The following is a 16673-nucleotide window of genomic DNA, read 5'->3' on the forward strand; positions in this document are numbered from 1 at the left end:
GGATTTCCATACCCTTCAAACGTTTGCTGGTATAGGTTCCACTTAATGGACTTTTGCAGGAAGCACTGACTTTTACAGTCAATGGCTTACTTTGACATTTAAACCTGCCTAATGTATGGAGGTACGGAATTGATAATAGACAAGAAAACCTTAATAGTGGTTATAGGTATGGTGTTAGGGGCACTTACATGATGCAATCAATGCAAGAGATGATGGGAGGCAGAATTACATATTAACTTATAAATTACCTTATTTGAAAGGGGTAGTATCTCCTTTCAATCTCAGTTTCTGGAGGAATCAAATAAGGAAGAAAAAAACATTCCGGAAGGAAAACTAAGCAAGAGTTGGTCAATTTGGGAAGAGAGGGGTTGAGGGTAGGGTGGTTGCCGTTCCCTTCCTAGACGACATAATATGTGCTTCGAAATGACCCATTATCATCGTTTAATTAACTGTTAAGGAGGGATTCTCATCTGGTTTCTGACTAGATGAGATATTCAAAGTATATTCATTTATAGGTCTAATACTTTTAGATGTAAGGGATTTAAAAAATCATATTTTTCTTTCCTCATCATAGTTGTACAAGTCAAAAAAGAAATGGTAAACTGAATTTGAAATATAGCAGGGACTATATTTTTGGCGGAACGACAGCGTATGAAAATATCTCCTTTTCTGTTTCTTAACATTACTACAGAACAATGAATTTCGTTAAAATCTTTAAACAATCAAAGACTTTACAAAAAATTTTAAATGCAAGTAAAATTGATAATAGGGGATTAAGCTTCCAATCTAAGTATAGATTTGAGCAAAAAATCTGTAAACAGTGTTTTTTCTCACTAAGTAAATGGTCAAAACTTTTTGTATTTGTATCAGTTTGTATCTTTATATGACTACTTTAAAATTACCATAATATATGAAAATAAGAAAAATTTAAATATACGAAGCATATTAAAATAACTAATATATCCTAAAAATTTAAGAAATATAGAGGAAATTTGGATTAGCCAATATCTATTTTAGTTGAATTATTCATTTGGATTTGGTAGTATCATCTGAAAGACCTTATATGGTAGTACATGTATCTTTTTATGCAAAAAAAGAAAAGCATTTAAACTTTTGAAATAGAAGTACGGTAGGCATTGCATGAACGGCAACAGTAACTTTTTATTTTTATTGTGAAGGAAAAAGATAATGACCTTGACCTGACCTTGCTTCTAAAATAAATGGTCAAATTTAATCTAATTGATACCATCACCCAGTGATAATGTCTTCTTGAATCTGTGAAAAATTCATTAATTTTTAAAAACAAGAAATATGAGAAGAATCCCTCCTTAAGCATAATATTAATATCGCAAAAGAGCTTCCATATACTGTCCTAGTGTAAAAGTAAGCCGTTGATTGTAAAAGTCAGCGCTTCTCGCAAAAGTCCAATGGGCAGGTAGATAATCTAGGCATCAGAGAAAGGGAAAACTCAACAGAAGATGACAAAGATGAAGTTTTAGCCATTTTAAACATCTCTAAAAAGTATTGATACCTGCATTTGTTTTCATCAAGGTTGACAAGCTCACTTAAGCCATAAGCTATATATATTCAAATGTCTTATTGATTTCCACTGACTAACCAATCAAAAACATTTATATGTGTGGACAAAAGACAATATAAAGCTATAATTTGAAAAATGAAAATGTTATCAAATTTTTCTCCATTGAATATTTTTTGGCCGGTATAATTAAGATTTTGGGTAAAAGTACCGAGTACCAGCTGATTTTGAAAGCCCTGCACTGGGTGCCTGGTTTTATAAAATCTATGTGAAAACTTTACATAAAAGTACATTCTGTAACATTAATACTGTACCCACAGTTTATAGGAGTGAAACGGTTCACCGCGGTATTTTTTCTCGGTTTGATACATTGTGAAAATCTCTAATTTTCTGTTCGGATCATTTTTCGGCTGGGATCATTATTCAGTCGGGTTTGGCATAAGGTAAAACACGTTACTCAGTATAAGTAAGAATAGAAAACGAAAATTTTTGAGGACTGATAGTTTGTAAAATAATTCTTATTAATTTCTTCTAGTCAATTTGCAAATAAAATTTGTAAATAAAGTGACTAGATTTAGTAAAAGAAAGCATAAAACAACGTTGAATTTGTTTCCTTCTATCAAAATGTATCGTATCGAAAATAACCGTACCAAGACAACATTATACAATACATATCGAACTGTGAAGGAGGTGTATCGTTTCACCCCTAACAGTTTAGCACTGAAGAAAAATTGATACTCACAGCTCTAGTGTATTTAATACTACCCACAGTTTAGCACTGAACAAAAATTTATACTCACAGCTCTAGTTGACAGTCTTAATCGACTTAATCCTGGGTCCACCTCCGCTGTGCTCTGTAATTAAAATACTATGATACAATCTTGGGAAATAAATCTACAAATCTTATAATGTAATACTATCAAGGAAAATAACTCTTATGACCTTATAATGTAATACATGTATACAAGTACAATTACAGGATTACAGGAAATATTTCTGCAAACCCTATAAGATAATACAATCCAGGGAAAATACTATTTTCTAGTAACTAAACTGTTTGTTGAATGGAATGACTTCAGCTTTGCCATGGTCAATTTTTCTTATTTACGTAGTAATATTAGTTATGATCATTTTTTTAACCAAGGCAATTACTAACAAATAAGTTGATGCTACAAGGATTTCAACAACCCTGTTTAAAGTCAGCTTTTCAGAAATTCTATGGTCATTATAATGACCTTATTTGTAATTACAGCCTAGTGTTGGGTTGTATTTTGTCTGACATGTTTTATACTATTTGTTAGGTCATTGCTTTTATACTAAATTTCACTACAAAGTATTCCATATTCCTGATCAACATATAGGGATCACAGTGGGTGTGACCAGACAACAGGGAATGCTTACTCCTCCAAGTCACCTGATCCCATCTTTGGTGTTTACAGGGGTCCATGTTTTTAAAAACAGAAAAATCATTTCCAGTAGACAATGTCATTTGATTTGTCAATTCCTATTGCATTTTTTTCATTTTCCTAAATTTTGTTGTCAGAGAATTATGCATTATCATAGCATCATTATATGATATATAACAGAATGGCCCCAATGTAATTCCTCTCAGCCCCTTAAATTTCAAAATGGATCCATCATTTTATGAATAGTGGGGCTATTGGCCCCACCTGATGTTTGGCCTTACCAGGCACTGTTATCTTCACATTTTACATTCTATAAACACTATTACATGTTTGCAATATAATCTGGGGAATTAGTATTAAAATCTGAATAATACAATACAATCTGGTAAAATAACTCCACAAACCCTATGTTACAATACAGGCAGTGGGCATAACTCTATTATAAACCTTATAATATGGTAAAATCACATGAAATAACATTCATACTCATTTATATACAATTCAGTTTTTTTCTATTATTTGATCATTTAAAAGTGATTTGAGCAAGAGTAGCCTACCCTGGCTGGTGTATGGATGGGTGCCATGTGGTCAAGATCTGTCATAGGAAACTCTATTCCTTTTGCCTTCAGATCCTGGTAAACTTTGTCTATCTCCTTCAGTTCAGGAGTCCCTCTGAATGCATCTGCCCATGTCTGAGTGAAAAAGGTTAAAGGTCAAGTTCAAAGCCTGGCACATAGTTTTATAGTATTTTTGAAAGATCTTGTCTTTTGCATTAATTTACCTGAATAAGACTTAGAACTTTTTCTTGAACTGCTTGTGGTGGGTCATACTTTGGACCAATAACTTTGATCAGATCCGACAGGAAATCTTTGTTTGCCACCTGGAGGTGAAATCTTCTGCCACAGTTCTTTACACACGTTTCTAGACACTGCAAGATTCAAATCATGTAACCCATCTATTGTTTATTGGGTATTTAGGAATCAAAGGTTGTTCATAAACATGATTTACTTACAGTTAGCGTGTACATGACCGCCGTGTGGTTCTTCCCCATATTTTGTGATAACCTCTTTCTGATTGCTCGAGCAGCATCCTTAGGACTAAAAAATAAACACAAAACTAATATCATATAATTACAACTTAATTTACAAACAACTTTAGCATACTGTAAATGTGGTTATTACGACGATTTGAAAATGTGACCATTTTATTTAGAAGAAGTTTGATGAGTGTTAGTTTTAATAAAGTTTCGGTTTTCTATAGGGTTACATTTCTTTGATATTACACAAATTTCACAAACTGCACAAAGCAAAATGCATATGGCTATTTTTTCAATCAAACAAAAAAAGGGTACAGGCAGATTATCTATTCGAAATAAATATATTGCATGTGAAAGCTATCACTTCACTCATTCAAATATTAAGGAGTTGAAATCACTGATTTCAAAAGCCCCAGCTATCAGGATTGTAAATAAGTATACTACAAAGCCAATTTTGTCATGCAATTATGATTGTAAAATTTTATTAAATAATTTGTTTCCTCTACTTCTGTTTTTATCGAGCTGTCAGCATGACTGATTGCCTGGGGTGACAAGATAGGTTACCATAAATATGTATAAAAACCTTTAAAGGCCAAGCTTACAAGAACGGTAAGATAAATTCAGTCAAGCTCCAAGTTATAAAAGTACATTGTTAGTTTATTTCTTTCTTCCTTTATACTATAAATGGGTGGAATCTGATTATAATTAATAAATAAATACATGATTGTAATGGTAACATGATTGTAATTTCACATATTTATAAAAGTTTGAGACAATGCAAGGTAGAAATATAAATCTTGATGCCATTTGCATTTCCTATATGTATGATACAGAGTTTGATGGGTGGAATTATTGACAAACAAGAGGCCCATGGGCCACATCACTCACCTGAGCACATCGGTAGGAAAAAAAGCAAAAATCAGTTCAGTATTGAAAAGTTTACAGGGGGGGTTGTGGGTTGTTGAATTTTAAACTACCTGATGATGCTTTCATATCAATACAAATGGCTTTACTGTTCTTGAGCAGAAGATTTTTCCCATATATTCACTTGTAAAAATTTGATCCCCCATTGTGGATCCACCCTATCCCCGGGGGCCCTCATTTAAACAAATTTCATTCTACACTACCCAAGGATGCCTCCATATCAATTTGACTAATCATGGCTTTTCTGTTCTTGAGAAATAGCTTTTTTCCTAAAAATTCCTCTGTAAACTTTGATCACTCATTGTGGCCCCACCCTACTTCCGAGGGTCATGATTTGAACAAACTTGAATCTACACTATCTGAGGATGCTTCCATAGAAATATGACTAATCATGGCTTTGCTATTCTTAAGAAGAAGATTTTTAAAGATATTTTCCTATATATTTCTATGTAAAACTTTGATCCCCCATTGTGGCCCCACCCTATAGCCAGGGGTCATGATTTGAACAAACTTGAATCTACACTACCTGAGGATGTTTCCACATAAGTTTCATCTTTCCTGGCCCAGTGGTTCTTGAGAAGAAGATTTTTAAATGATGCCATTAAATTTTCACGAATTCCTAATTATCTCCCCTTGAAAGAGGGCGTGGCCCTTCATTTGAACAAACTTTGTGGCAAGTTTGGTTGAATTTGGCCAAGTGGTTCTTAAGAAGAAGTCAAAAATGTGAAAAGTTTACAGACAGACGGACGTCGGACAAAATGTGATCAGAAAAGCTCACTTGAGCCTTTGGCTCAGGTGAGCTAAAAATGGGAAAATCGTCATTTTTGTCAAAATTACAAATATCGTCAATATTTCCATGTTTACAGTAACTGAACGAAGATTTCCTCCAAGAATAGCATCTGGCATGAACATTATACAAAATTGATAACCATGCTCCCCTCTATCAATTTTCTGGAGCATAAAGGAGAAACAGCGTGGTACCTTGAATTATAGCACTAAATCATGAAGTGATCTGAAGACTTACCCTTCATCTGTTTCATTGATGATATCACAAACTTCCATCAAAACCATCCAGTTTTCTGATGCTTGTGATCCATCTGTGCCTCTCTCTACACAAAATTAAAATAGGACTACTGCACATAACATGCTTACTACTGAAACACGTTAATATCATAAGAGGTGAGGATTTCATTTCACTCAGATATCTATTCATGTCATTTATGCAGTTTCCTCTGGCATCAAGAATGAGACAATAAAATCATTTGCAGTGAAAAAGTTGTCAAAGAAGAATTTAAGTGCAGCTGTCTCTGAAAGTAGAAAGTTTTGAAGTTGAGTCTGCTTAAGAAAATTTCCTTGGCAGAGTATCCAAAATTCCAAACTACCATGATTCCTTGTAATTATCAAAGAATGCATTAATTATTTGACATTTTAATTTCTTACTGAGAACCAAATAAAGAAAATTACTGTGTCTTTTTGAAAAAACAAAACAAAGAAATACTTGTTGCACTCCATCAGAAAATGCAACTGACAAATGAATTTGGAATCAATCTCAAAAATATCAAGTTTTAATGAAATAATAAACAAACATCTATTTCCATCTTCAAGAATTAAAATACAATCTGCTTCTAGGGAATAATAATCTCTTCATGTAAACTCACACTTCCAAGAGGATAAAGAAATATCATTTGTTTACACAGATTGCTTGGAACTTTCGACCATTTGATTTGTATGAGTTGGATTCCAAGATAGAAATGTAGAAAGGTGTGCTTTTGTGACATCCATAGGAACATGCTGTGGTCCCCTTGGCGGTCACACCAATGACACCATTCAACATATTATTAACAGCAGGTTAAAGTGCAGAGACCATGTAAACTTAACAATTTTGCCAGCTTAGCTGATATACAACTGTATCTACAATTTTCCAAGCTGACTCAATGTCAAATGCTTCGATTATATCCTCCATCCTGGTGTTACCTTATGGTGTAACTTTCATACTTATGAAGATCTATCTGTTTCGGCTACATTATATACTTATTGCTTCGTGAACAGTACATAAAAGATTATTCTAGGTTTACATCATTATCATGCAATCAATAGCATTGCATTTACTGGCCTTCCAGTGTGTTAATCAATCCCTCTAACATTGTTTGAGTAGGTTTACTCCTTGCATATCTTCAGATTTACGACAAACTAAATATACATGCTACGAAATATGGATGTTGACATCCCTAGATGCCTACCAATCAACTGTCCAACTTGCGTCGCAAGAGGATTTCCATGTCCGAAGAGAGCAGCCATTTTCAGGTAAATAACAATATGACGTCACACCCTTATTGACCCACTTCTTGGTGAGTCAGACGCTTGTGATCTTCCCATGGTGAAGGTATATTTACCACCAAGGCCAGCGCTGTACACCGATTGGTGAATAAAATATCAAATTTGCAACATAAGTATGAATACAAACCCAGGTGACATATCCCGTAATGTTTTTATTTTTACAAAACACTGACTATAGGCTAATTTATTTATAATCCGAGAAAGAGGAGGGAAAAAAAGCCAAGAGGCTCATGGGCAACATTGCTCACATGAGTAACTTCATCAGCAGATTCTTTTCCTATATATATAAACATGCACCTATATAAAATTTACATATTTTTACAAGGGGTCATGATTACAGCAAATTTGAACCTACATGTCCATGACACGGGAATGCTTACATATATAACTAATCATGGCTTTGATATTGCTGTTCTTTAGAAGATTTTCTCTATGTATTCGATTTCAATTTCACATTGTGGACCCACCCCATCCTCTGGGTCATGATTTGAACAAAGGAGATGGGCGTGTTTGGCGTGTGATCTGCAGGAATTATGTGTACGAAACGTTTATAGTTTAAATGACCACGATTTGGTTGTCCGACCACAGCTGGACAGACTTTACGAAGCTACACACATGGGAAAATGTTATATTAAGTTTGAAATAACATGTCAAATTGTAATATTTAGGTCCGCTTATCTTAATAATCAAACTTTAACATAGTAATGCTTCGCATAAATAATAAACACCTACAAGATAATAATTACAAGTACATGTGTATATTAAAGTATCAGTAGGTTGGAAGAATTGTTTTCTCTCTCGGCGCAACAGAACCAGAATTCATCCATTTTAAAATAAAAAAGTACAAAAAAATTAAACTGACAAAAGAATTGATTGCTTACATTAAAAAATATTAACGCTCCATGCGAGGATCGAACAGGCAAAAATTTGACTCCATTCCATTGCACTTGACGGGTAACGCATATTACTGAGCTATCATCGATACACATACAACTTGGCTTTTAAAACGACAATATGAATTATTAAGCACCGCATTTACACATTGGAATTTTTTTGGAAAAAGTTCATTTTTTATGGTCTCTGGGTCTCCTCTCCATTTTTTATTTATTTATTTATTTATTTTTTATTTTTTATTTTTTTTTTTTACAAATGATTGTTTGTTTCTTTGAATTAGAATGCATACAAATAACGTTTGAAAATCATGGAAAGATGACCCAGAGATAGCAAATTTTTTAGAAAAACGTGTTTTAAAATGTGACATTTTGTACCAAATGAATCATCTAGCCTATTTTCAAGTTATATTTTAGCAAATCAAAATACAATTTCGGGAAAATGTTTCCCTATCCTATTTCACAGGAACCCAAATGATCAAAAGAATGCTCAAATTTCGTGTGATAGATAGATCAATTCACTTTTCAAGTGCGCCCATATTCCTGCCGAATGCCAATCAAAGCGCCCTCGTTCTTTGAATATCTACACTTCCTGTGGTTTCTTTGTATGAATATATTCCTATCATGGTTTTAAAAATTGTTTTTCTTTGAGAAGGAGATTTTTAAAAAAAGAGTTCTATGTGTAAAACATTGATCGCCCATTGTGGCCCCTCCCTACCTCCAGAGGTCATGATTTGAATAAACTTGAATTTACATGACTTGAGAATGCTTAAATATAAACTAGACTTTGACCCGTGCATGCACGGGTTGACATTGTTATGAATGCATCCATGTGCATATCTGACATTTACAAAATAGATACATCGACACATTCATATTGTAAGGTACTTTTGAGATAAACAATGAATGTGAATATAATTCTGTTTTTTTTTGTTGTTTTTTTTTGTTTTGTTTTTTTAATTTTGTTTTGTTTTTTGTTTTGTTTTTTTTGTTTTGTTTTGTTTCTTTTTTTTTTATTTTGCAAAATTGTTGCGTAACGGCGTAGCGCAGAATGGGTATGACCCCCCAGTTGGCTATAAATCAAGTCATGAGTTCGAATCACGCCGGGCCGGAGCTTACATAAATTTCACCTTTCCAAACAAATTTAAAAAAAGAAATTATGGATATTTATTGAAAATATGACAACAACAAATGAAAATAATGTTATTGTAATTTTTGGCGGAATAAAAATGCCTACTTCACTAAGATGTGATTTTAGCTGGAGTTGTAACACCCCCCCTTCCCCTCAAAAAAGCATAAAAGAAAGGAAGGATAAAATAAAATCGGGTAGTTACATGAGCTTTTTGCCTCCGTTGAGATGGCCAGAGGCATAAATAACATATAATAAATGTGTCTCCGAGATGGCGAATGATTACCCACGTGGCCACAATATTACAGTTGTATGGATAAACTATGGTATGCAGAAAGATAATACAAATACGTGTAAATTTTCATTGGAAATTTGCTATATATTCTGTTTATATATATTTATTTCTTATTAGAGATATTATAAAATAACAAATATATGTCTACTTAGTACTTCTTAAATAGTCTTCTCTGATTTGAACACCGTGATTTAGCGTGAATGTAATGCGCACGCGCAATATTGTAAAATCCAAAAAATCCAGATGATTTCCGGAATTTTTTGAGGAATTTTCGTTGATTATTAATTAGCGAAGGTTAATTGAAGAAAAATAAAAACAAATTGGTAATATTCAAGTACCAATGATGTTTAAAATATATAAAACAAAAGACAGTACTCTTCCGATTTATCGGTATTAAAGGCCAAAAATTCGAGTCTATTATTTTAATATAGTAGTATAGATACTGTACGACAGTATGACTACACAGGTGCTTGTGGTCAGGACCCCCCCCCCCAAAAAAAAAAAATCAACGCTGGGGCTTGTTGAATATTTTTTCACAAATTATATTTATTACACTTATTTATTATGCATACCTAGGAAAATTCGGGAATCCCCCCAAACTATAATCGTTCCACAAAAAAATACCCTACTCTACATCTTAATTATCTCTCCCTTGGAAGAGGACATGGCCCTTCATTTGAACAAATTTGAATCTCTTTCACCCAAGGATACTCCATTCCAAGCTTTGACGAATTGTTGAAATTGACACAGTGGTTCTGGAGAATGATATGAAATATTGTAAAAAGTTTACGATAGACAGTGGTTCAGGTTAGCCCAAAATATTGCATTTAAATATCTATAAATTTTTACTAGTATGAATATAATTTTATTCACATAAAAAGGGTATTTATCCCATGATGGTATAAATTCACCTTATCAAAATTTCCTCATACGCTCAATTACATCCGAGCTAATCATATTCTCCCGGAAGTCAAATACCGGATGTTGAAAATAACCATAACAACCTGTATACATTTTCTTTTTGAAATGCACAGTGCCCGAAGAAAAAGTTTTTTAAACAAGAATATAGTTGATATTTGCTTTAATTGAATGCTTTGGGCGGAATGTCTTTACATATCATTCATCAATAATTTTGATTTTAGTTGTCAGCTTATGAAGTTGTTTAAACAAAAAGCTGTCAACACTGTGTCGGCAACTTCACAGTGAAATTTATTTTCTCCTGAACTGATATTTAAAGGCGGCATAAATATACGGGTAAGATTTGTGAAATTTGTTATTTTACAGACTGTTTACACTTAATTAAAACTGCAGAGTAGGCTAATTATTAGAATTTGAAATGTAACTCTATCTTACGAGGAAATTCGAACTAATAAGTATTTACACCAAGTCTGAAAGATTCTGTGAGTTAACAGCTCGTGGAATTTAAAATGAGTTTGCTCGATCGGAAATGGATTGTTACGTCAGAGACCATGACTTCTTTCTTTTATTTGCCTGAGGATGGAACCCCCACCCCCATATGCATATGTGGTATTGTGATGCACTTCTTCCTACTAGTTAACCCTTTTGCTAAATAGGTAGAAACTGGACTGATATGCCAGGGATGCCAGGTTTAATCGTAAGAAGAGGCACAAATCTGTCCTTACTTCATTTGGTGTCGTAGGCGTACTGTGTCCTGGAAGAGAGGTGGAGGACCAGCTGCCAGTGGCTAAAAGCACATGGGTTATACATGCCTTTGAGGGGGAAGACATTTTAAGATAGGAGAATATAATAGGCCATATATATCAGCCTGGATAACCCAGTGGCTAGAGCATCTGTTAGTAATGCATGAGTACTGCATGAGTCCTGCATTTGATTCCATGTCCAGCCATAAATTTTCCTCTCTCCTGTTCATTTGGCACGTTTATTGGGACCCAGGTTTATTTTTTTTCTGGCAGGTGAAAGTGATCATCATTTGTACTTTATCCCACAGGTGTTGGCACTCTGTAAGAGATGAGGACATATCTTTTTATGAAGAGGGATATAGGTCCTGTCCTCAGGCACTTATGCTTCATTCCACAATTGAGACCTTATAACAACTCCATTTATAGCAGGAATATTAAGGTGTTATATGACAAAATACCATTTATTAAAATCATCAGGAGTAATTAACCTAAACATTGAGAGTAAATCTTAAAGTGTTTTTCAATGCACAGTTTTTTTTTTCCTTTTTAGCTGAAAAGAAAGTGAATCAAAATGAGTCGGTTATACGATACAGTGGAGCCAGCTGTTATAGATGAGGAAATGCTCAAGAAAGCTGTTGAAGAGCAGGGACCAAAAGAAGAAGCAGGGAAGATTGCAAAACAAGAGGGAATTGACTTTGGAGATGTACTATCTCTGCGACTTGATTTTTTAAGTAAGCTTTTTTTTTCCAATTCATTTGAACACTGTTGAAACTATAAAAGTATATTAAAATCATTTTTTGATTAATGATGACTGTTGAATTAATTATTAATTAACTCATTCTGATTTTCATTTACAGATATTCTGAAAATTGATAATCTGTGGGAATTCACAAAGCTTACCAAATTACAGTTGGACAATAATATTATTGAAAAAATTGAAGGATTAGAGAGTTTGGTCAACTTAGTTTGGTTGGGTAAGTTATATGCCCATGATGATTTTTGGAATTCCAGTTTAGCATAAATAACAAACAAGAACATACATCAAATGATTTTTTTTTCACCAAAAAGGAGCATATCATGAATTATTACAAATAAATATGATGTATTTCAGATTTGTCCTTCAACAACATAGAATGCATTGATAACCTGGAAACACTGACCAAACTGGAGGACCTGACCCTGTATAGTAACAGAATCTCCACGATAGACAACATGGACACCCTCCTAAACCTCCACGTCCTCTCCCTCGGCAGAAACCAACTCACAGATTTAGAAAATGTAAGCATAAGTATACTACATGGTTACATCTAAGACTTAATTTTCATGTTGATGTACAAACAATTTATTCACATTAAATTTTTGGATTTACTTTTACAGTTGAGGTATCTAAGAAGATTCAAAAACCTGAAGACACTGAATTTATCAGACAATCCTTTCTGCAAACAAGAGGAATACAAACAATATGTGATTGCATTTTTATCAAATCTGGAATTTTTGGATTACAGACTTATTGATCAGCAGTCAGTAAGTAGAATGTTTGGTAGACTTTTCAAACTCTGTTGCTCATAAAAATGATGAAGTCCTCAGAATATTACAGTAAGAAATGAAACACAAGGGGGATGGTGATAATTGCACTCACTCTCACAATGGTGATTTGCATTAATTTCTTATTCAGTCAATCTAGCTGTGCAGAAAGCATTTTAAATCACCATGTGCTTTTCAAACTAATATATATAGTTTTTATAGAAAAAAACATTACTTTTTCTCTTAAGATTATAATGTCCAAGTTAAGGAAATGTACCATGTATAAAAATGACATAATTTGTAATGAATCACAGAGGGATGCTGCAATAGAAAAATACCAGGTCTCTAGAGATGAGATGCTTCATAATGAAAGACAGGCAGAAATGAAAAAAGAGGAGGAGGTTAAAAGACTACAGGAGCTGGAGAAACACAAGGTAGGAATGTGACCCTTCCAGTGATTTTTCTCCACCCAATTTAGGTCCGAATGTCGGCCCTTTCCCCTAACAAAAATTACCGATTTTTTCCCAATTTCAGTTGCTTTTTTCCCAAAGTAAAACTGTTATTGTTTTTGTTATATTGAATTTTTTTATGTACGACTTATCTATAATGGAACGCTATTGTTCTCGGTCATTCAAACACTTAAAATAATAGTGAAGGATAGCAGATTATTTTGTGTGTTTACAAGAAATAGAAATAAACATTCATGATGTCAAACTAAACACATCGTAAAAAAGTGTTTAAAGATGCATGTGAACCGGCGAAACATAGCTTTATTTGTAAATCAAAGAACTAGTAGTCCCTGATTCCATGAAATTCAAACTGTTTCTACAATTATTTAGAAAAAAATGTTATAAATCATGTCAGATTATATCATAATTATTCAATGGCTTTTATGAGTAGATTTTCTCTTGTGTCAACTATTATGGCAAAAAAAAAAAAATATGGAAGTATAGGACAGTCACAATTAATGATAACTTTCAAAAAAAAAAAAAAAAAAAAAAAAAAAAAAAAAAAAAAAAACCGACGTTAAAATGTAGAACTGTGTCTAATTTGTTATTTTGTAGTAAATATTTTGAATAGATGATGTAACATATACTTATATTTTTTTTAACCTGTCAATTAAGGTTTATTTCAATCTTATTGATTTTTCCCAATTTAACACAAATGTCAATGATTTTTCCCAATTGTAAAGGCCCAGGCCCCTTTTTAAAAATGTAGAAGAATCACTGCCTTCAGACTGGTGATAGCTGATTTTTCTTGATTCAATACTCATTCCAAGGTCAAACATATCTCTCATACAATTTTTAGCCGTCATATGTTCTGGTATGATTGTAGAATGCCTATGTAGAGCTGATGAATGGACCAGATCTATTTGAACAAATGTATGCCGAGGACAAGGAGGGACAGAAACTGAATGAGATGCCAGGCCTGGAGGATCAACTTCATAGATATCCTTTGTCATATTATATATATACTGAGAAAATTGACCATTTTGTTAAAGATGTTTGCTTGATTGAGTGATCCACTTCACAAGCTTTTATGTATTATATCTCTAAAAGTCTTTAATTGTGAAGTCTACAACACAACTCATGTATTTAAAATGACATTTGTTGACCTTAACATGTTTTACCTTCAAAGAGAAGTTTATGCAGTACTGTATGCAGATCTTTGAGTTTGGTATTGCTGAGCATGAGAAGCGGGAGGAAGAAGTGAAGAGTTTCTGGGAATGCGTGGAGGAGGCCAAACAGGACAACAAGAGGCTTGGGATGAAATACAACGAGGAATTCACAGAGATGAAGAAGAAAGTAGGCATCACTTCACATATATTATAGCACTGGTTAGGAAAATATTCAAATGTGTTAATGGAAAAGTAACCAGGCATGGTTAATATTTCAGATCCTGGCAAAGATTTATGTTTAACTTCCTGAGAACTACATTTTCCATTTTGTTTCAGCTCTTGCAGGAGATGTCTCAGATGAGTGATCCAAAGATGTTAGAACAGTGTGTCAAAGATTACAACGACAGAATACAGGAACTCTGGGACAAGCTGATGGGATTAGAGCTACAGCTTGTTGACCAGTTAGAGGTATCAGACAAAAATTACAGGCTTGTTTACAGCTTGTAGACCAGTTAGAGGTATCAGACAAAATTTACAGGCCACCTACAGCTTGTAGACCAGTTAGAGGTATCAGACAAAATTTACAGGCCACCTACTGCATGTAGAACAGTTAGAGGTATCAGACAAAATTTACTGGCCACCTACAGCTTGTAGACCAGTTAGAGGTATCAGACAAAATTTACAGGCCACCTATACAGCATGTAGACAAGTTAGAGGTATCAGTCAAAATTTACAGACCATCAGTCTATGTATAATAAATTGGGTTAACTTTATGCTGTACACCAACTTTTATACATGTACTAGAAATTTCTGTGAGATTTGTGAACCACTCAAGGTCATGGATATTTATTGCACAGTAAAGTCTTCAAAAGGTTTAAGAAACAAGCAACCTCAATCATGAATATTATTTGTTGTGAACCAGTTTTCAAATGGCAATTGATGAATTTAAAAATTTGCTTATAATTTGGTTTACAATATATGAAAGTCTCAAAACATTGCATATAATTTAACAATAATTTTACTTTGCATTTCAGGAAGTAATTAAAGAATTTGAGAGAAACATGCAGGACATGGTAGGCTCATTTGTAGAGAATGTCCAAGCTCTTCTCTCTCAGTGCCGAGACCTGGAAAACAATCACCATGAAAAAATGATGGAAATTGCCATTGTCACTCTGGAAAAAGTCATCAAAAATGAACTGGATGATGAAATATCTGATGATTTAAAAATGGTACTTTCATATTCCTTTTTTAAATTAAAATATTTTCCCATGCTCTGTAGATTTCACTTAAGTAAATGCAAGAGTTATTGCCCTTTAAAAGCAGCACCTTGCTTTCTCAAGAAAAGCTAGTGTACCGAGTCATTGATTCATCTGTTTATTTAGTGTATATGTGCTGAATTATTGATTCATCTGTTTATTTAATATTTAGTGTATATGTAGTGACTCATCTATTTATTAAGTGTATATGTACTAAGTCTTTTATCTGTTTTTTTAAGTGTATATCTGTTTATTTAGTGTATATGTACCGAGTCGTTTATCTGTTCATTAAGTGTATATGTACTGAGTCATTTATCTGTTTATTAAGTGTACATGTACCGGGACATTTATCTGTTTATTAAGTGTACATGTACTGAGTTGTTTATCTGTTTATTTTAGTTACTCGTGGACAAAGACACCATTATCAATGCTGTATCCTCCTCACATGATGTTCATCTGCTGAAAATTGACAATAAGGAGGATGACATGGTAACTCGCATCAACCAGTGGCTCAAGAACATGATTGAGCAGATTCACCAGGATGAGGAAATTACCCGTAATAGAATGCGTGTGTCAGAAATTAACAATCTTATTGATCACCTGCGGGAGGAAATGGACAATCTGGAGGTGATGCAAAACTAGGGAGTTTGATTCTAAAACATGTCAGAAAGCCTGAATTGAATGCCTTGTGATTGGAAAAAGATATCTTTTAGTTAATGGACTATATTATCAGACCTTTGAACTTCTGTTTACAAGTTCTTGAGGACTACATTAAATTGCTTTTGTGTAGCCTTTAACTGTTAAGTAAAAAAGGTACAAATGAGATGTGTGAAAAACTTAGTAATTTCTGAAAATCTGTGATAAGGAAAAGTTATAAATAAATCATTGATATCTTTAACTGTAAAGATGTTTAATGACAAATAAATACTACATACCATAATCTACTGAAAAATACTATATACCATAATCTACTGACAGAAAAATATCATACCATAATCTATTGACAGAAAAATACCATACCATAATATACACAGAGTTCAGCATTCTTCCGTGCTGTGTG

General features: G+C 33.4%; 2 protein-coding genes across 5 annotated transcripts in view; one reads left to right on the top strand and one right to left on the bottom strand.

Annotated features, from left to right (window-relative positions):
• Nucleotides 1-7295, bottom strand: part of LOC133175117 (TOM1-like protein 2) — a 51518-nt gene extending 44223 nt beyond the window's left edge. For all 4 annotated transcript variants that reach the window (XM_061310251.1, XM_061310249.1, XM_061310250.1 and 1 more), the window contains exons 1-6: nt 7144-7295; nt 5928-6012; nt 3956-4040; nt 3725-3871; nt 3501-3635; nt 2338-2391 (exon numbers count right to left, since the gene is read on the bottom strand). In XM_061310251.1, the coding sequence (XP_061166235.1) occupies nt 2338-2391; nt 3501-3635; nt 3725-3871; nt 3956-4040; nt 5928-6012; nt 7144-7201 (564 nt within the window). In that variant the 5' untranslated portion in view covers nt 7202-7295. The remainder of the gene's footprint in view (nt 1-2337; nt 2392-3500; nt 3636-3724; nt 3872-3955; nt 4041-5927; nt 6013-7143) is intronic.
• Nucleotides 7296-10660: 3365 nt separating this feature from the next.
• On the top strand, nt 10661-16503 carry LOC133174848 (dynein regulatory complex subunit 3-like). Its single transcript, XM_061309948.1, has 11 exons — nt 10661-10808; nt 11766-11946; nt 12073-12189; nt 12327-12493; nt 12593-12739; nt 13054-13173; nt 14075-14187; nt 14370-14544; nt 14694-14825; nt 15392-15586; nt 16013-16503. The coding sequence occupies exons 2-11, from the start codon at nt 11787-11789 to the stop codon at nt 16253-16255; spliced, it is 1569 nt and encodes a 522-aa protein (XP_061165932.1). The 5' UTR covers nt 10661-10808; nt 11766-11786; the 3' UTR covers nt 16256-16503.
• The last annotated feature ends 170 nt before the right edge of the window (nt 16504-16673 follow it).

This window comes from Saccostrea echinata, unplaced genomic scaffold (genome assembly GCF_033153115.1).
Source record: "Saccostrea echinata isolate AGI-Se365-2 ecotype Australia unplaced genomic scaffold, CSIRO_AGI_Sech_v1 ptg000060l, whole genome shotgun sequence".
NCBI lineage: Eukaryota > Metazoa > Mollusca > Bivalvia > Ostreida > Ostreidae > Saccostrea > Saccostrea echinata.

What these genes read in the sequence shown, in the direction of transcription:
- LOC133174848 (XM_061309948.1), top strand. Translation starts at nt 11,787, where the DNA reads ATGAGTCGGTTATACGATACAGTGGAGCCAGCTGTTATAGATGAGGAA. An exon ending in AACTCACAGATTTAGAAAAT is followed by an intron (nt 12,494 to 12,592) that starts GTAAGCATAAGT and finishes TTACTTTTACAG; the next exon opens with TTGAGGTATCTAAGAAGATT. An exon ending in TCACAGAGATGAAGAAGAAA is followed by an intron (nt 14,545 to 14,693) that starts GTAGGCATCACT and finishes ATTTTGTTTCAG; the next exon opens with CTCTTGCAGGAGATGTCTCA.